The sequence below is a fragment of the Gasterosteus aculeatus genome, chromosome 16 (assembly GCF_964276395.1).
Source record: "Gasterosteus aculeatus chromosome 16, fGasAcu3.hap1.1, whole genome shotgun sequence".
NCBI classification, from domain to species: Eukaryota; Metazoa; Chordata; class Actinopteri; order Perciformes; family Gasterosteidae; genus Gasterosteus; species Gasterosteus aculeatus.
In genome coordinates, this window is record NC_135704.1 from 10761788 (window position 1) to 10782447 (window position 20660).

At 43.0% G+C, this 20660-nt stretch overlaps 2 protein-coding genes and 1 long non-coding RNA gene across 4 annotated transcripts; 2 read left to right on the forward strand and 1 right to left on the reverse strand.

Moving 5' to 3' along the window:
• Window positions 1-1543: 1543 nt before the first annotated feature.
• Window positions 1544-3806, forward strand: dlx2a (distal-less homeobox 2a). The gene is made up of 3 exons (XM_040202444.2): window positions 1544-2087; window positions 2449-2633; window positions 2762-3806. The coding sequence occupies exons 1-3, from the start codon at window positions 1775-1777 to the stop codon at window positions 3086-3088; spliced, it is 825 nt and encodes a 274-aa protein (XP_040058378.1). The 5' UTR covers window positions 1544-1774; the 3' UTR covers window positions 3089-3806.
• A 2274-nt stretch (window positions 3807-6080) lies between these two features.
• Window positions 6081-16496, forward strand: LOC120834333 (uncharacterized). The gene is made up of 2 exons (XR_005714442.2): window positions 6081-6255; window positions 14512-16496. It is a non-coding gene; the product is annotated as an uncharacterized LOC120834333 (long non-coding RNA).
• Window positions 8311-12548, reverse strand: dlx1a (distal-less homeobox 1a). Of its 2 annotated transcripts, XM_040202275.2 has the most exons (4): window positions 12140-12548; window positions 10456-10620; window positions 9932-10131; window positions 8311-9556 (listed from the first exon to the last, which is right to left on the reverse strand). In XM_040202275.2, the coding sequence occupies exons 1-4, from the start codon at window positions 12183-12185 to the stop codon at window positions 9305-9307; spliced, it is 663 nt and encodes a 220-aa protein (XP_040058209.1). In that variant the 5' UTR covers window positions 12186-12548; the 3' UTR covers window positions 8311-9304. The 2 variants fall into 2 exon arrangements, with proteins under 2 accessions (XP_040058209.1, XP_040058208.1); XM_040202274.2 differs by lacking the exon at window positions 12140-12548 and having other exon boundaries at window positions 10456-11980.
• Window positions 16497-20660: the final 4164 nt, after the last annotated feature.

The window sequence follows — 20660 nt, forward strand, 5'->3', positions numbered from 1 at the left end:
TGAATGTTTTGGCACATCCAGATGTTGACTCTGAACTCTAAGATTGTGGAACTCGTGAAAATCTTCCTGATCACAATCTAAAAATGTGATGCCTCGTGCATTCTGCTGGGGAACATCCATATACCTACAACCAACTAAGATGCTGTTTACTATTTCCCTGTTAAATATCTCTATATTTTGACACTAAAATCATATTTTGCACGCTTGGGCCCAGAGAACCCCCCCCCCCTCAATAATAAAACCTGACTAAATGAGTTAACTATGAGAGTAGGAAAGTAAAGGAACAGAATTGCTGGCTGTGATGCCGGACAGCTCAATGCAGAGACTGTACTCCACTAATGAGCGGGGACAGTTGCCCCCGTGGCCCCTGGCCCACGGGGAAAGAGGATGGCTCGCCATTCAGGGAAACAATGGGTGGATGGACGCCTCCCTGGATCCATAGGGCCTCATCGTGCCCTCACCGCACGACGGTAAACGGGCAGAACAATTGAGAAGAAAAAAAATCAGTCGCTGAAATGGAAACCGGACTTCCCCAGACTAAATAAATGAAAAGGGACAATCTATTATCTTTGCACATGAACATCGGTTCATGGGGTTCATAGGGAGGAATATTCAGACTAGGAGCATTTGTTTAGCATTTAAAAAAATCTGATTATTCATATCAGAAAGAGTGTCAAACTGGGTGTGTTGAGCTTGAAATGTGTGAGTGTTTAGCCACCATGGCGTTGAGTTGCATTGTGGTAATGAGCAGGTTTAAATAGCTGGAGTGCCACTATACGCAGGATTTTGTTGTTTTATTCCTTTATTCGCTTCTCGGCCTTGTCAGTGGCCCCACAGAAAACACAGTAACTTAGTATGAGTTGTGTTGAAAAAAGAAACTATGCTGCCACCTTGTGGCCGTGAACACATGCGGCTCAACAACCTCCTCGTCGCAGTAACTTCTGCGTGGTAGGTCACATTTCCAACACCTGGGGGCGTTGTAGTTATTTCCTTTTGATTTTGAACCAACTCATTTAGATCCATCCCCCTTTGACCTATTCCAGCCCCCAGTAACTCTGTCGTATTTTTTCTCTAGACTACTTCTCACTCAGCTTAATTTCATCATAATTTGGTTAAAAAATGTAAACAGAAATTCCACAAAAAAAGGCCTGATTTTCCTTAAAACACACAAATAGACATACATCTGTTATACTGACATGGGTAAAATAAAAACGAAGAGGGCCAGTTAATAGTTAATTCGTGGGAATGTATTTCTGGCTTCCAGCTGCTGTCATACATGATGTTTTGTCGGATGGCAGATTTACGCACAGATCTGACGGAAGTCCGCGTTATGTGACCCGACCTGTTGGACCCATAGGAACTGTCCTCTGATTCTTTTGAGATGCTTTGAGAGGCAAACTCTCTACAGACCAGACAGACCTTAGTAAATAATGGAGGGGGAGGGGGGGGGGGGGGGGTGTTGAGGCGTGCAGCCTCTACTCATTGGCTGCCTCAGACACAGCAGCTCTCCCCCCTCTCATAAATGCGCTCCCACCACCGACCATAGCAGATAATCACAGGCCACTGAGAGAGGGACACACCTTCCGCTGATTTTTTTTGTTTTGCCGCAGTTTACACGGGGATGCGTTTCGATTCGCGAAAAAAAAGGTGTCATCAGCCCAAGATTTGAGAGTCGTGTTTTTGCAACTTGCCACTTCGCAGTTTTTGTGATTTTTTTTTTCTTTTCTTTTTTTTGGCGCGTATAGGTTGCGAGGCTGATCCGCTTCGCGCGAAGATGACCGGGGTTTTTGAGAATTTAAATACCGATATGCATTCGAACCAGATTACCTCAAGCAATTACCACAGTTTGCATAAATCGCAGGAGTCCCCGACCCTGCCGGTGTCCACGGCGACGGACAGCAGCTATTACAACAACCAACAGCCTGGCCACGGCTCTCCATTTGGACAACTGGGCTCTTACCAGTATCACGGAAACCCGCCCAGCACCGTGCCGTACAACACAAAGCCGTACGACCTCGGTTTCAACTCATCGTACGGTGTTTACAGCTCGTACGGCTCCAACACTTCTCCACCTCCGGCCGATACAGGTAAACACGCGTGTTATTATTTTAGTCTCCATTAGCGTCGTGCTTTTGTTTGAGAGACAACTTATAAACTGACTTATTGCATGGACTTTATGAAGTAAATAATACATAACGGACAAGAGAGACATCTTGCCAGATGCGCACATAATAGATAGTGAATGTTCAGTTAATGTACGTTCATATATAAACATGTCAAGGAAACTTGAACTACCTTTGATTTCATTATAACATACAAATCCGATAGGACCTAATTAATTATTAGGGTTAGCTTACACAACTAACACTAAACACAAACTGATGACCGTGCAGGAAAAGAAAATACTCATCGTGCATACTTGAATTGTTTTTATTAATATTCCGTCAGAAAAAGAAGAGCGCGAGCCAGAAATCCGGATGGTTAATGGAAAACCAAAGAAGGTCAGGAAACCTCGAACCATTTATTCCAGCTTCCAATTGGCTGCACTTCAACGGAGGTTTCAAAAGACGCAGTATTTGGCTCTACCCGAACGGGCCGAGCTGGCAGCATCGATGGGCCTTACGCAAACACAGGTGGGTGCATCCAAAACAGGAATATGCTTCCAAATCTCCAATCTGAAATCCGATCCGAGAGAGTATCAACCGATCGGAAATTGTTGAATGACGATTCATCAATTTCACGCTTGTCATTTGTTTCTCAGGTCAAAATCTGGTTCCAAAACCGGCGCTCCAAATTCAAGAAGTTGTGGAAAAGTGGAGAAATCGTCCCAGAGCAACATGTTGCTTCAAGCGAATCTCCCCCCTGCGCGTCTCCGCCAACTACCGCATGGGACTTTCCACAGACTCAAAGGATGAACAGCGTCAACTCCAGTTTACCTCAGAGCAGCAGCCCCCCCAACACGTCCGCGCCTTCATCCTTTCTGACAAACTACTCCTGGTACTCCACCACGAACTCTGCGATGCATCTGCAGCCACCTCTGATCCAGCACCACCACAACGCCGCCATAAGCGCTGGGACGATATTCTGAGAAATACAAAACAAGAAGCAAAAAAAAAAAAAAATCGGACAATACTGGTGAATTTAAAAAAAAAATGCCATTACCTTCATTTCACAGGCCTCGTGAGTGCGCCACGCGATTGTTCCACGCACGCACCTATAGGAGAAGACCAGGGAGCCGGACTGGCTCGTGGACTTTGTCCGTTTTTGCGCTATGGTAGTCACAGATTTTTACAGTTATTTTTGTATTTATTTATTTAGTTTATGTCAAAGGATGAGTGAACCACTATTACCCAAAGCAATCACAGCCTGGGCGCGAGCCTCCTTTTACGTTTTTTTCTGCCATATGTGCAAAAACTAAACATTCATCGCAGGACGACCTGTTACAAATGTAGCACAAATTAACTGTATCGTGCCTTTTTCAATATGACCTCATTTTGTTGTGGGATGAAAAACTGTGTATCTTTATCCATTCGTTTTGTTCAGTTGATTTGATTATAGGCCTATGGGGGTAAGTGAACCCATGTTTGTAAATATTTTATCACAGCTTTTTCATAGCCCATGTTGCTTTTGACTCTTCTTTTTTTTCGGCTATTGGTGCAAATCCATTGACCACCTTAAGCTACTGATTGTCCTACTTTCGGATTTAGGCTATTTGTATCACACTTAATTGTATTTTTGTCTTATTTATTTTTAGCAATGTTCTATATATGGCCAGACGTTATTTAAATAAAAATGTTTTCTGTGAATATGCCTTATTTTCTTCCACAATTGTTTTCTATTCACATGCACACCTATTTTCCTTTTATGGATGACTGGGAGGAATAATGTTGGTTAATTTGTTTTAATGGGCCTAAATCGTAAGCCTGTTTTATTTTATTTTAACTGACTTTATTTTACAGCGATGGGTTACGTATTGGACCGTACAATTTGCATGGTAAAATTGCTTCATTCCCAATGCCAACGTTGCTTAATATTGCAAATTTAAGCTGACATGTTAAAATGAGCATGCATCAAACTGTTTTTGTGGTTTATTTAAACCATATATTTTTGACGCAATAGAATTAGCGGATAAACACAAATAAACTAACTATTGCACTCTGTTTTTTGTGTTAGCTTAGCTGTAAAAAAAACAACAACTAGTTGAATATTAAGCTAGGCGGGTGTTTATTTCTAAGTGTAGCCAAGTCACATTGATTAAAAACGTGTTTCTTAAATACTATGTTGTTCTAGCGAGCGCGGACCTGCGCGAGACAATTCCTCAGCTGTCCCGGGTTATTTTCCCCGGTGCAGCCCACGCACACGATTAGCATTAGCATTAGCATGGCGGCTCGTCCAGGCAGGCCGAGGCAGGCAGGCGAGGAGGCCCGGGGCGGAGGGGGGCGGAGCGGCACGACAACACGCCTTGGCATGCGAGATCGGAAGATGACGGTGGGTGTGAATGAGCACGAGCTCCCCAGACTCTGTGGAGTCAGCGAGTCGCTTTCCAGACGTTTTATGAACTCGGCCTAACAAGAGGAACTCGTTCCAAGGCAGCCTGCAGCTACACGCAGCATCATGGAAACATGTCTCACGAGGAGGCCGACGTCAGAGCCTGTGATCTCTGGAGAGGAGCACGTTGACCCACATTGTTTATGTGGCTCACATGTAGGCACACGTCCAAAAAGCTACATGTACTGGCTGCCAGTAAAGTCCATTGTATCTGAGCTATTTTGACTGCGATGGGACGATAGATGAGTGTGTGTGTGTGTGTGTGTGTGTGTGTTACACAGTCCCATCACTTAGTTCTCATTCATAATCATCACTTTCTTACCCACACGTTTCCCTTCAAACATGCAGGCCATCAAGTGGGATCGTTTCGCTGTTGCCTACATAATTAGGACTGTAGCTTGTCAGCGGTTACTGAATCTCCAGGATGGAGTAGACAGGATCAGATCCCAGGTCTGTTCACCAACCTATACATCTACTTCATTACATTTACATTACATTACATGTCATTTAGCAGACGCTTTTATCCAAAGCGACTTACATTACACTTTAAACCCATGGCTTTTTCACATTTTTGCCCAGGGAGCAATTAGGGGTTAGGTGTCTTGCTCAGGGACACTTCGACATGGAACATGGGGCAGCCTGGAATCGTACCACCAACCTTGTGCTTCCCAGCACACCTTCTCTAACCCCTGCGCCACGACGACCCAAGTAGACTTCATCTACTATATATATATATATACATGTATATAAAATAACATAAGCCGGGATGTCTAGTGTTGACATTGTATTTAATTGGTCCACACCGTTGAATATAATATAAGTGCATGTGTCATGACAGGCTCTCATGATAACAGAGCTGTGGACTGGTGAGCTGCATGGTTTTCACTAAGCTTAGTTTAAGTTATCAGCACAGATATCTGAACAATGATATCAATCAATTCTGTTCATTAAGTAATGCAATAATGATCATTGATTCTGGATATTTGATGTTGCCTCATGTGACTTCGTTGATGGATTATAGCTACTCTAGTTTATAGGCCCACTTTTGCATTCATCCAGCTAACTTGTAAATGCCTTAGCAACTCTAATTTATGCCCTGATCTGTAATTTCATACACATTTGCTCTAGTTTGAGCATTGGCTTTCAAATCTGAAAGCCTGCAATTACTACATAATTCTTCGCAATTTTAGATGTCCTAATATGGGGTGTTATTTTTACACAAGACAATTTACCGCTTTTTCAAGCATCAAAATTGTCAAAGTTGAATGTACATAATAAATGGGGATATCAATGCACATTTTTTTAGTCTAACATCTTGACTCAACGATAATTATATCCATGTGAAGCCATATGCAGAATTAGCCTGAATTGCACGGTAACTGCTGCTTTAAATAAAAAAAAAATACTCATAATTTACCCCAAAGATTACCAAGATCTCGAGTGCACAATGTCATCAGCGTAATGAGGAGTAAACATTTATGCTAATAATCTACATTTTTCCCTCAACAGCTATAAAGAGGGGAAATAAAGCGGACATTTCCAGTCATATTCTGAACTCTGCTGCTATAGCTTAGACCAACACACGGATCTGGTGGGATTTATGCATCTTATCTTGTAGTATCTCAGGATACTGCTGCTCATCTTCCTCCATGCAGCTGTCTATAGGGACCCTGAGAGGGAGCTCGCCTCTTCATTTCAAGCTGAAAGGTGTGTATTCAAGGATCATATCTGAAATATTTATAGCAAGTACCAAAAAACAGGAAAAGGGCGTGAATCTTGATTTTATGATTTTCATGCTATTAAACTATTTCTAGGACTGGTTCCTTGACAGTAAAATGAAGGATGCATGGAAATAGCTATTTTTATGTTTCATTTGTCTCCAGTGTATTCAGTGTGCTTATGTTCTGGGGAAAGGGCTCTATAGAGAAATCTATCAAGAGGATGTAAGGAAGGGGAGAAACACAAGTTGGTTTTGAATCTGGTCGCTCTCATTACTCTTACATTGTGCTTTGATAATTTTGAGGCCTCTTCGCATTGACAACTCTGTGATGTACACCTGCAAGCAATTTGCCAGCCTTACACGTAAGCTACGTCTAAGGGAACAGTGACGAAATGGCAGTTCACCTATTTTGTTTAATTTTTTTTTCTTCTATTTGCAGCAGCACATTTCTTTCAGAGCTCCATCTCTTTTGTCAAAGCAGAAAGATCCTCCATGCGAGAAAAAAAAAAGCTCATAATTACCTCAGAGATAGGAAACTGCATTAGAATAAATAAGGGCGAAATTACAGTAATTATGCTGGGTTTGATGGGCCCAGTTCGTATAATCAAGAGGAGAATACAGCGAAATAACGCTGACCCTCTTGGATGTGCAGCTGCGCCTTTCTGGGGCTAAGCAGGCAGATTTATGTTCACTATTGCAGCAGCACAATTCTCTTTCTTAGTGGTATATGGAAATACAAGCACATTCTCCTTCGGTGGGTATGTGTTCTGAATGTTGTAAAAGAATAACGATAAGGTGTCAAAGGGACGTTAAGGAAAAAAGGTCAAAGCTTATTTCCTTTTAGTCCCTCTGATGCTGAATGTTTTAAAGGGAGGGTTGCTGTAAGACTGCACCAACATCCATATAATACAATGTGCAATACTATTTTTAATAGTAATAACAGTGTCATAACGGTTTGATTTGTCCTTTTAGCAAAGGACAAATGAAACTGATGCAGATTTCACAGATTGGATCAGATTTTCCATTATGATTGCAAAACCTGTATATATTCACAGACATTGAAGCTGGATGAGAGAGCGAGAACAAGGCGTGCATCTCTATTTCTTTGTTTCATTATTTGTTTTCTTTCATGGACAACACTCCAGATGCTTTGTTTTACTTTTATTTGTCGGAATTGCACCATATCTGAGCTATTTATTGTTAATTCGGCTTACTAATTTTTCCTCGTTATTTCGCAAGTATAATTGTTTATGTTTTAATAGACAAGTTATTCTAGTTTTGCTTGGTGTTAAAAAACATAATATATATATAATATTATATAAAAATAATATTGAACATAATATTGAACCAACCAAACACACATTTAAAATTCATAGTCAACCAAAAAAAGGACTATTCCAAGAGCGTGAAACTTGAGTAAATAAACGAAGTGTGAGGTTTAACCAAGAAGCCTTTGAAGTTTTCACTTTCTCTGATCTGGTCTGATCCCGCGCGTCCTTCGGCCCTTTGCAGCGGCAGCACCTGCCTCTCGCGCGATTATTCACTTAACACACACAATTGATCTGTCCCATTCACGGCACAAATGGGGGGATTGTCGGAAGACAACATGTAAGAAGATTAGCTTTGAGAAAAGCTGAAAAGAAATAAACGACGTTAAATGAATCCAGGTCTCCCGCGGCGCGACGGTTAAATAGTGCAGCTCGCTTAGGCCAAATGTTTCCCAGTGTTAGCTGATGTTCTTTTTTAAAAATAAGCTACGTTAAAAAAAAAGAAGAAGATTTACCCATATAGCCCCTGTTCGTGTTTTTAGGATTCAAAGTCAGATTTCTATCACCCCAGATGTTTGACAACATCTGCAACCAGTGAGCAGCAGCAGCAGCAGGAAGCCATGTCGGCTAAATGCTAAACACGACCATAAATCTAAACGACGAGCCTTTTGCAGCTCACACGGTGTCCGCTACAATGCTGAAGCCTTTCTTTTCACGTGGGATGAGGATGGAGGAGTGAAGAGGGGGGGGGGGGGGGGGGGTCAATCAAACACCTTTCTTGACATAATTTAAATCATTATTTTACTGCTTTTGAAACTTTGCACATTATGTACATAAACTTCAGAAACAGATAAATAAATTAAAGTCATCAATACAAAACTAAATATTTTCTATGTTGACTAAACACATGTCGACGAATACAGAAAGCCTAAAACCCTGTTCCACAGCGTATCCAGTACAGCACAAAACAAGTCTGAGAGTTATGTACAAAATACAGTGACAAATGAGCTGCTCACCATCAGGATATTTCTTTTTTCTAAAGCAGCAAATTGCCAGACCTTTTACATTTTCACATAACATCGGGCGGCATAGAAAAGCTTTGCTTGCGTTAGTGCAGCATTAACAACACAGTGTTGTAATTTCAAAACACACTTACAAAAATGAACACTGACTGACCTCAACAGGAAAAACTGGTCTGAATAATTTAACTTAAATAACAAACACATAAACAACATATAGCGAGTTGAGGCTTTGCACAAAATGCCCTGGGGTTGAGTGTGCTTAAAGAATAATAGTTTAATGTATTAATTAGCATTATTTGGTAAAAAGAATGAACCGTTATCTGTTAATGAATGCAGATCGATTTCAGGTCATTATCACTTCGGGGCCAACATCCGGTGTAAACCAACACGTGTTTTCTTACAAACAGAAAAATTCACACAAGTATTAAAAACAAAAAAAATTAACTGCCACAAAAGTGATGAACAGCAGCTTTGAAAAAAACAAAAACAAAAACATCCACTGGTCAACAACTTCCGCTGACTGTCACGGACTGGTTGCCCGTGGGCGCTTCGCGCGCCTTTTCAGCACTGAGCTCCCTGCTTCTCCTCTAGCTGCTTGCCGTCATCCGGTATGAAGAGGCCGCTGGGTCGGCATTGGCTGCAGCAAACACCGGGGGTCGCCGAGCCGAGGGGCCTCAATCCCCCCCCCCCCCCCCTTCCCATCGCGATGCACGAGCCGTGGCGGAGTCGAGGGCTGAGGTCTCCGTTCACATGAGCTGTGACTGTTGCATAGACTCTTGGTGTGCGGTGGGGTACCACGAGGTGTAGCTGGGAATGTAAGATCCGGTCGTCCCCACCGGAGTCTTCACGGTGGTCGGTGAGCTCCAGACCGGTGCCACCGAGGGGGAAACGCTCGACAGTCCGCGGCCGGTGGCCAAAGCGGCGGCGTCGATCGTGCCCCCGCCTTGTTTCATCAGTTTCTTGAATTTAGAGCGCTTATTTTGAAACCAAATCTTCACCTGCAGCGACAAAGCAAATTATTATTACTTTTTTTTAATGGACTGTTTTGAAGAATAATGCACTTTTGCGCACGCCACGGGTTTCCTACCACAAAATCAAGCGCTAAATTTCTTTTTAAACAGACCTATCAACATCTCTGCGCGGTTAACCCGCACGTGACAGCGAAATAAACCAAACCAAATAAACCTGTAACTTCTTGACCAATCATATTTAACCATCTGATAAACGGTGTCTAATAACAACAATATTAACAATAACAATAATAACACAAACACACATCTGAAGGCCTGTTGAGTGGGGTAAAAAGGCACGTGAAAAGCCCCCCCCGGTGCCCCCGCAGAGCGGAGCTGCTCGCGCGCGCCGCGTGGACTTGCCTGCGTCTGAGTGAGACCCAGCGACGCCGCCAGCTCGGCTCTCTCCGGTAACGCCAAATACTGAGTTTGTTGGAATCTCCGGTTTAGAGCTTGAAGTTGTAAACTGGAATAGATAGTCCTTGGTTTTCTAATCTTTTTCCCTTTGCCGTTAAATCGAACCTCTCCGCCTTCGACCACCGTGTTTTTCTCCGCTTCTGGCGCTGAGAAGGGAGAGAGAGGGGGAGAGCGAGGGGGAGAACAGGAATGAGCAAGGCGTTTGTAGACAACAGCGCTGTGCAGCTTTGAATACTCACTAAGTTTTTTTTTTAACGGGCTCCACTTTAAGTATAATTATCCTTAATTGCATACATTGTTTATAGCGTTACGCAATAAATAATTACCGAGCCTAATTCCAACATCTGGGTCGTCATTTCGCCGCCGCGGCGACGACGACGACGACGGCGACGACTGTACACCAGATGCGAGCGGTGCCAACATGGAAAGTTCATATTTTTAAGGATCCGAAGACGCCGCCGGACACTTACCTGTCTCCTCTAAGCGTGTCTGTGTGAGTGCCGAGCTGTTTTGGTAGGTCTGTACTGTGCTGAGATATGGGCTGGTGGAGTGGCTGCCGACAGAGTTTACGTATGGATAAGCCAGAGATCTGGGGAACGACGAGGCTGGACTGTAGCTGTCGTGCTGGGCATGACCTGCAGAATGTAAACAGTGCATTGGATAGTGTCCGTGAGACATGGAGGAAGGCGACATTTGTTGACTCGGGGATCCAAACTCCATGAAAACAGGTTTTCCTGAAGCAGGGCTATTAAGACTTTCTGGAATTGTAGTCATTGTCATCTCTTCTGGCGGTTCGCCTCGTCTCGCCTTTGTTGTTTTCCTTCTATGATCTCAGTGAAGGATGGGTCCCAATTTAAGCCGAACAGATTTTTTCTGTTTCCATTCATAAGAAAATGTAGTTTGTGCCTGTGAAAAGTCCTAGGTATGATGCTGTGGACCAAGACAAACTCGCTCAAAGGTTTGAATCTCGGACTCATGAATATTCATCAAAGACTGTTGCTGATTGGTCCACTCTCTCCAAGAGGGAAGCCGATTGGCGCCGCTGGGGCTGGGTCCGAAGAATCCGATAAAGTCAAGGAAGACCACAGACATCTAAGACACCTATTGACATGTCAAGATTCGCTCGTATTATTTTTGTTATTCGTGTTATTGCTATTATTGTTTACAAGTCGGCGAATACAAAATTATAAAAATTCCGTTTATGCGTAATTGTGATAATATTGGAAGCCGTTCAGTGATGACACCTGGTCCACTATTGTCTCAGCACTATCCACATTTGTATTATGGAATAAAATGCGGTCTTGTACATCGGAGCAGCGGTGGGTAATAAGCTACAATCAGGTGTATCACAGTAATAAAACCTGCCTCATTTATTAGTGTTAAATAATCATTTCCGTTCTCGTTGAAGCTACTCCGGACAGTTTGATTAAATAGTTCTTTAGATTAAAGCTCTATCTGAAGGAAGGTGTATTAGCATAACACTAGTGTTCGATTTTCATAAGTAGGCTTGTAATTTGTCATATATTTAACACGCAGGAGACGATAAACCCCGTTCTGCTCTGATGTGAAACCAGGTTTGTTGGCTCAGGCCAAACGTTTTATGTTATAAAACATACAACATCAAAGCCTACAAAATGCTCCATAATAATGTATCAATCACAGGCCGGGGTCTAAGTCAAATTTAAAACACCTTTTGAAAAATAAACTGTTTTAATTATGCCATTATTCATGGCAATAAGACGAACAGCCTCACCAGGAACAATCGCGTCTCACCCAGCAGCTGAATGAATGCACGCGGGCCTATTTTCTCACCCCGATTCAAAAGCTTCCCGAACGACTTTACGCACCTTCTATCGCCACCAATTAATGGTCACGGTTTTGTTAAATCCGGGCACGTTTGATTAACACGAATCTAAGCGAGGATGGGGGTGCGGCCAGCCTCCCGCAGCCTAACAAGAATAATTATCCACGGCCATTTGATTTAATTGAACTGACGACTGACAGAAGACATTTCTTCTTGAGCTGCAGGTTTAGACCTCCACAACTCGATAAGCTCGCATGGAACAGGGTCACTGCTGAAGCCATCGGGTTTAACCAGGCTGTATTAAAATCCAATAAGATATGCATTTCAATCAGCAGCCGAAAGCAACTTACTTTGGAAAAACACGTGGTGGAAAACAAGCAGATAAATCCACGCCATTCAGGGCCAAAGAGCCTCCGCGGGAAGCCCTCGGTGAAAGAAGAAGAATAAATGATCCGGCAGTTCTTCATTTTATTAGGATTCATTTGCAGGCTGTCGGTCTTGTTCTGGTGTCTCTGCAGAGCAGAAACACAGGCTGACTGCTTCATCCGCAGTCCCTCCATCTCCACCTGAATAACAAATTAAAGGCAGTTAAATTCCGTCACAGTGATTATCAGTGTAATTGCATAATTGAACTCAGAACACTGCTAGCAAGTTGTAAAATGTGTTATCAAAATGCAGGCGCTGGCGTCAGGACACGTGCACCACAGAGTACCAGCCGGGTGCAGATGCCTGAATTTAAAGATATCTGTGCAATATTATAAGCTGGCCTTGTCCCCTAAAATAGGCCAATTTGAAGTGATTTCTCTGGAATTACTTTTGGAAAATGCTTCAAGATTTCCTCCATCAACAACGACAATGATAATGGTAGTACAACCAATAATTATCATCTTCCAGAACAGAGGACTGATTTTTATGGGTACTTGGTGGGTGCGACTGATAACTGTCATTATTTTCCCACGATTATAGTATCCGCAAATTGACACGCGGCTGTGAGCAAACCATTAACAGGATAAAGGTAGAATTTGCAGAACATGGTAAAATAACAGCGAGCATACTAATAATAGCAATAATAATTACATGCTTTTGGTTGAAGTAAATACAAATTGGGGCTGAGCTGAGTCACGGAATGCATACTGCGTAAAACCTAATTGGACGATAACCAAGTGTTCATTCGCTGGCAACTTAAATGATCAGACGCATATTGGAGGGATTATTTTTCGTTAGGAAGCGCAGACGGGTGATAATGTTACCACTTTAATTTATCATTTGACTCCTCTGCTCGCGGCGGGAGGGCAGCGCGGGGCCACAGCGGTGCGTCCTGCGCCGCGGCACCGCGGCACACACGGGCTTCACTTAGCCGCACTAAAAAATAAAAGTCCCGCATGCACGGATGGAGCGCAGAAGGCTCATTAGGAGTGAGTAGCTCTGTGGCTGAGGGTGTTTTAACACCTGCTGCTCTTCACCTGAGGGTTCGTGCCGAGGCGGAGAGGGAGAGAGAGAGAGGGAGGGAGAGAGAGGGAGAGAGGAGGGGTGTGGAGGGGCAAACGGGCCAAGATGTCACAGACTTCATTTCAGTCCGGTGATCGAAAGCCCTCCTCAACTGCCATGCCAACCCACATTTTCACAGCCACCAAATATTATCCCCACCGCGGCGCATCGGTGCAGCGACGCGGCCATGCTGTGCGAGAGCACCGCTCCGCGCGCGCCCCGTGGACTGCACGTGAGCGGTGATTAATTATTGTCAGGGAGCATCTTCTTCTTCTTCCTCTTCTTCCTCTTCTCCTTCCCCTTCATTATAAAGGAGACGGAACACAGGTGTACATGTTTTTTATTTGGAGAATGTGTGAGTTCTTTTTCAGATTCAGGTTTTTTGATGACATCTGGTCGGTTTGGCTGATTTACCCAAATTAGTATTATTTTATCATCTCTTGCGTGTGATAACAAGACGTGTATACATTTCCAATATTCCAATCCCTTTATTTTAGTGTGAAAATGCCCACTGCGAATATGATTCGTTTCAAAGATATGAAGATTTATGTCACTTTTTTTAAAGCACTGGATCAAAAAAGTAAAATTGTCTTTTGTTCCGCTTCCTCTCTGGCTTTGCAATTTGCAGCAGAGTCAATGAGCGCAACTATGCTCTACAATTAACTCGACTCAATGTCTATTTTCATGTTCAATGTGGCATCAAAATGTGAATTGATTTTGTTTACTGGGTAGCACATAAACAAAAAATAGAATCATAACATCGGAGAAACATGATTGTTATAACGGTTAATTGATTGCATTATCATAAGGCCATGGAGGGGGGGGGGGGGGGGGGGGTTCAATTCAGATTTGAAAAATAAATGACTTTCAGACAAACAAGGAATACAATTTATTTCTGGACTCGAACCATACTCGTGTTGAATCAGTACTTGTGATCATCATTTTAATACTTTTTTAAAATATGAAAGCATACATATTTTTTGTCCATAGCCCATGTCCTTTTTTTATAATTTGACTTTTAAATTAAGATCTGTTTATTTCCCATTTGGTGTTTTCAGCTTTTGAACCGTCTTATTTATATCTGATCCACATATTATGCCCCTATTAACAACTAACAATTTCCTTTATTTACAGACACATTTTTTCGATGGCTTGTCCAACAAATAAATGTTGATGACAATTTGTTGTTTATTTCAAATTGTGTCCGTAATAATATATTTGGGTTTTTTTTCAGGCATTGATGACTTTGAAGAATCAGCATCAAATCAGATTGGAATTCACCGGGATCTCAAACTGGACCTGTTGCTAGATGAGTCATGTCGTTGGCCCGGTGACAATGAGGAGCCATCGAATGGGACAATATATCAAATGCAAATGTCAATGTTTTTTGTTGTCCTTCATATGTATTTTTTCCCTTAGAAGCAAATCATGAACGGCTTATTTTGAACCTGTGCCTATTTTATTCCAAATGAAGTCTCAAACCTTCTCCTGCGGGAGAAAAGAAGTATACTGTATAATTAACATGTGTGTAATAGGACTTAAAGGTCATTGCAGAGCTGAGAAGTCATATTCTCCCCCCCCACACACACACACACACATCTTGTTCAGAGCAGCTCTCTCCTCAGAAAGCTGGGGGTCACAGTGTGGAAAAGCCCCCAGTGAACTGGTAGAAATGCTGTCCCCATTACAGCAGCAGCAGGGGTCAGGCCATGGCAGCAAGCATCCAACCTGCCCAAAATTGGCTGCAAAATGACCAATTACCTGAGCGAAGGCTGAGATAGGACTTGGAAAAATATGGCTTTTACTTAATTCAGCAACTGTAAAAGAAGTCACATTGACGCTTGCTACGTGTCACAGTATCCCCAGCTGTCAAGTACACGGGCATATTGTAAACTGATCAGAAAATCTGTTTCAAGGATAATCAAAATTCAATCAACTTTCTAATGTGAGAGCTGGATGGCAGGACTATAATCCATAGCTGTAAACTGGGATATTCATTTTCACCAACACTAAATCAACGATTGATTAAACATCTTTACGTGTAGGTGTTATTTAATTAATTTCCCAGCAAATGGAAAACATGCAAATTCGCCAATTAAGTCATTTGCCCATGGAGGGCTGGACTGCTTGACGTTCAGCTGCCACTGCGCCTTTAGTCTGAAACCCCTTTTTAGTTTTTTGTTAAGAGTTAAGTCTCCAACAAAGACGGGAAGGAGGTCAGCACTCAGCCAACACCTGAATGCGCCTCTCTTTTTTTGTGCTCCCCTTGATCCCCACAGTCTGTGCCTGTCATTAGTCTTAATGATGGAAAATTGTCATGTTGATACAAGTCCTGCTCTCCCCCTCTCTTCTTTGTATAAGTAGAAGGTGGAAGCTCCATCCGTAACAAAACCGTGGACACTGCATTTGTGCCGCGGGGGGAGAAAAAAAAGGGCTGTAGATGCTCTTTCCATAGCTGGGATAATTATTCCTACTGTGACCTTAATGATTCTCTCTGTTCATCCTGCATCTCATCCACGCGCCGGGCCCTCAGCAGAGCCCTGTGTCAGGGAATATGAAAAACCCATATAATGAAACCATTTTGGCTGATGGAAAAAAGGGTTACTGAAGCTGCACTTGCCACAAAGACGGCTCAATTATATGAGTAATTGTGATAATTTTCCCTCCATTCAGTGCTTTCTGTGAAAGGTAAAAAACACAGATGCTGAAAGGGAAATTACTTGGACAATATATAATCTGTGAAATGGTCACAACAGAAAAAAAAGATGACTGCAAGAAAGTGTAGGACTATAAATAGGTATGTTAATGCAGGGCACATAAACACACCCTCTGATGCTCAAAGCCCCTGTGCAAGAGTAGAAAAAAAAACATGCAACAAATGACCATTGAAAAAAGGCGGATAAAAGTAGATATGCAGCTGCCAGAAAATTAAACCTCCTTCTCCTTCCAATTGACAAATTTCCGCTCCTGAAAATGCACCCCCATAGTTGGCTATCATTTGTTGTTCTCTGACAGGAAAAGGATAATTACCTCTCTCAGAGGCAGGAGGACTGACATGCCCTTTAGACTTTGCCATGAATGCAGAAGCTTGATGGAAAGCTCAAGGAATAATTTTCTTCTTTGCCTTTTTCTTTATGTTGAAGAGCATGTTTTGTTCAGGAGAACTTTGAGATGGCAGTATTGTGGAGAGCATTAAACCATGGGTGTTCATACGGTAAATATGACATCTCTCTGTGCGCCGTGTCTATCAGCTTCTCCATTTGGGGAGAAAAAAAACCTCTCAAATGCATTAAAATTTCAATTTCAACTCGCCAGGAGACAGTCGAAATGGTGAGATATGCATTACTTTTTCTTTTCACAGTGGGTACTGGATTAAACATTTCCTCTTTCTCCTTGAAAAAACCCCGCTTCTGTCCATGAAAGAGGAGCAGGGCCATAAGTTCGAGTTCGGTGGAGAAAGAAATGCATTGTATTCGAGGAAGTGTACAACACATGTACATCTGCATGAAAGCAAAGGCTAAACGAAGTCATCACCTCGACGCGTAAGACGTCTCCATGCTTTGTTTCTGTGTTTTGGGGGAACTAGACAGAATAGTGAGACGCATAGACTCTTTCTTTCATGCACGTCGTTTCATTATGTCCACAGCCGTTTCCCCCACGAGTGCAATTCCCCCCCCCCCCCCCCGGGACACCTCCCACATGTACGGCCGCTGACCCCTCAGGCCCTGCAATCTGGAATAAATCTTTCCAGACAAGCCGAGCCACATTACAGCCTCGCAGGTCAAATACTTGTATCACACTCAAATGATGAGTTTCTGTCACACATCGTGTCAACTGTTTCACCCCCGACCCTCCAATAACTTCCATCCCATTGGGCAGGCTGGTGTGTTACGGGGGCCAAGACCGCCAGAGACCCCCCCCCCCTGTCCCTGCCGGATGGTGCCTCCTGTAATACAGAGAAGCGGCTCGGTCCTCAAAACAGCCCAAACTCAGCCCACACACACACACACACACAAACCAGCAATCTCAATTCAGTGCCCCCCACTGTGAACTTCCTGACAGCCTTCAGAAATGTTTTCAAGTTGTCAAGTACAGTAATAGTGGTGGGGAACACATAAAAAACAATAATCATATGATCAGAACTTTGGGTTATGTAAAGATGTGAGAATGACACTGTCGGGTCGCTTCTCACAGACTTTCTGTTGGGTTTAAATCTCCCGTTGTATTTTCCCCATTCGGTCCCGTTGACACCGAAGTGTCGTCTTCTGAAATCAAATAATTTGAGTCGCAGCTGTCGTCCTCTCATTTGAGCGCTTTTACAAACAGGCTTGTTTAGCTTGAGGGCGAGGGACTGCATGAGAATGATTAGGGAGCGGGGGATATTTTATTTCTATTTCTTATCACACAGATCAACGTAATGTGATTCAAAAAACGGGAAGATAGCGGTTAATTTAAAAGCTTTTGATTTTATTCGGTTAACATATTTTGCTTACTTTACTAAATCTACAGCTCAATAAAGTTATAGCACATGGTTGGAATGATGGAGAAGGGGGAGCTTTGCTTAGACTGCACCAAAATGACCAGATCGTGGTGTAGGGGACGGAACCTCGTTGTTACAAGTGAAACCCTCGTGTTTTCTTTGGAACTTTTCAGTATTTTATTTACATAAAGTCCGTTTCCTGTTAAGATGCAGCAAAAAAGTATTTGGCGTCGTCCAATCACCAACAACAAAGATCCACATCTGTTCAGTGTCTGACGTATTCATCCTGTTGGCTTCTAGTGGAGTTCAATGACGAAACGACCCCTGACACAGAGACATGACATCATATGGCAAAATGATAACGTGCACACCGAATCCCTCCTTATGATGAGAATATTTAATATTTAAAAAATATTACAATAAAGTGTGACCTTTGAGTAAGAAATAAAAACAAAAGGTCCTTTCCTGTTTCCCGTAAAACTACCCACCCATCAGCAAAACAAGTAGAAATGTCTCATCATTTCCATATTACATCACGGTGGGGAAATAAAGTATTTTCCCTGAGAGAGGCAACTGGAAAACTCGTGATCATGCACGCATGCTTAACAGATAGAGGCGTCCATGTAGGATGTGTGCTGTTGTTCAGTCCCTGACCCTCAGAATAAGGAGGCCTAATGTTATTCCTCAAGCGGCCTGATGTAAACCAGCCTGACCTACAGCCGTACACCTCACCGGCATTACTCGCCTCGTCTTCCAATTACCCCGCTGGCCGAAGCTCAGCCGTCTACGGAGAGAGCCAAGGCAAGGCTGTCAGAGATTTTAATAAATGTAGGGAACCCTGCATGGGAAAAGTGTTGCTGTCTCAATAGAGTGACACAGACAGGCCAAGGCTGTCAATGGAGCCCCTAATGACAGAGTAAGATAATGACAGACCCCGGTTAGAACCAGCAGGAAGAGGAAGATCAATCTGCAGCCAGCGAGGGAGGCATGTGAGGAGGGGGTCAAAACCGTGGGCTCTTTCTTTTCTATTTTCTCAGTTTTTAGCTCATCTCATACATGTATCTTGCTCCTGCAGCTGGCTGGCGCGGTGGCGGGTCGGCTCTGCATTAAGCGCGCAGTGGATCAATAGCCATTACAACTCCCTCACAGCCTGACACATGGCAGGGTCGCAGTTGACATTTCACTTCGGGGCTGCATTGATCCCCCCAGTGCACCATATTCCAGCCCCCAGTCAGTGGCCGTGGCCGGGGTCTGGCTGGAATTGAAAAGCGAGGGAGGGGGGTGTAAACGGCAGAGGGGCGGCTAACCAGCTGCCCGCGCTGCAAGTAAACAGCACACCCCTTGATGCATTCCTCATTTTCAATCTACTGGTTTTCCTGCCACCAGTGGCAAGCCGAGAGACTATCAGAGGATCAAAGCTTGATCTTATGTGAATTATTTATACATGCAGATCAGCGTGTGCGTGTGTGTGTGTGTGTGTGTGTGTGTGTGTGTGTGTGTGTGTGTGTGTGTGTGTGTGTGAGTGGGTGTGTGAGTGGGTGTGAGGCAGAAATAGCCACACTGACATCATTGTTTGATAGCATCTAGCAATTTGCAGACCAGTGGAAACTAGATTAAAAAAAATCTAAAATAAGCATTCATCAGAAACTAAAACTCAAAATAAACAAGGGAAAATCACAGACAACACAAAATTAGAGTTAATTTCTTTTTGATTGCCTTCTGAGACCAAAGACGCTATCTCTGTGGTCAGTTTTCCTTTGGCTTGGGTTTAGGGGTAAAGTTGGTAAATTCATTCATAAATTAGCTTTTAAATCATCATTTAAATCATTTTCCAAAATAGACATAAAATGAATACGTTCACAGTCTCTTTAAAAATTAAAATACTACATTTCAACAATATAGAAAAAAATAACAAATTCATACAAAACTGTTCCTGTATGATCCACGTGTAAATTGCCTCTTTGTCATTTGAATTGTTTGTGTTTTAAAAAGAAAACGTTATCTCTATCATCGTTTTCGCTGTGTGAGTTCCTGAAGCGCTCCACTTGGGGGGGGGGGGGGGGGGGGGGGGGGTGATCTTCACATAACTCTTTCACCAAATTGTACTTCATATCTGTAAGACAGGGGAATTCCCAGATAAAATGGCTACAAGAGATTAAATACCTGCCAGCAATAGTGTGACTGCATTGTTCACTGTTCAGCCTGACGGCGGAGAAGAAACTAAACGGTGTTTGAACGGTTTATTTGAAACAATTTCAATCTTAATAAAAGTGCTTGTTTCTCTGTTTTTAATGTATGTGTGATTGTCATGTGTTTGATCACCTTCTTAGAAAATATACATGTATATCCAAGCCATGGACCCTGAAAACATCTGAACCCTGTGCACATCGCCGAACCTTGCAAAATAAAATCAATAACTTAAATTATAGGGATTCATACTATAAATATATAATAACAGCATTTTACACATGTGAGGGCATGAATGCATCAGATCACAGGTCTAATGCCACAATTGAATTCTTACTCCGTCAAGACGTCTGAATTGATTAAAACAATACGCATACCCTCACAGTTAAAATATTGTTGGACACAGTATTATACTGACAGTACATGGCAGAAAAAGACCCGCAGCTGCCTCTGAATCAGATCCTCATCTTTAAATTCTATTGGCCGGCTCAGTCGGAAACAATGCCTGTCGTCACGGAGTCTGGGGTCATTATGTGCTGGGAGAGAAGGAGGAAAAAAGAAAGTGTACATGACGAGGACAGGTCCGCAGTCACAATGCTCCCATTTAACGGGGGGGACGTCGGCAGGGAGGGGAGTGGGGAGCCGGAGCAGCGTCTTGCCCACTCAGCCCGATTGTTTGACCCGGGGAGGCAGAGACACACCGGAGTCCTCCGAGA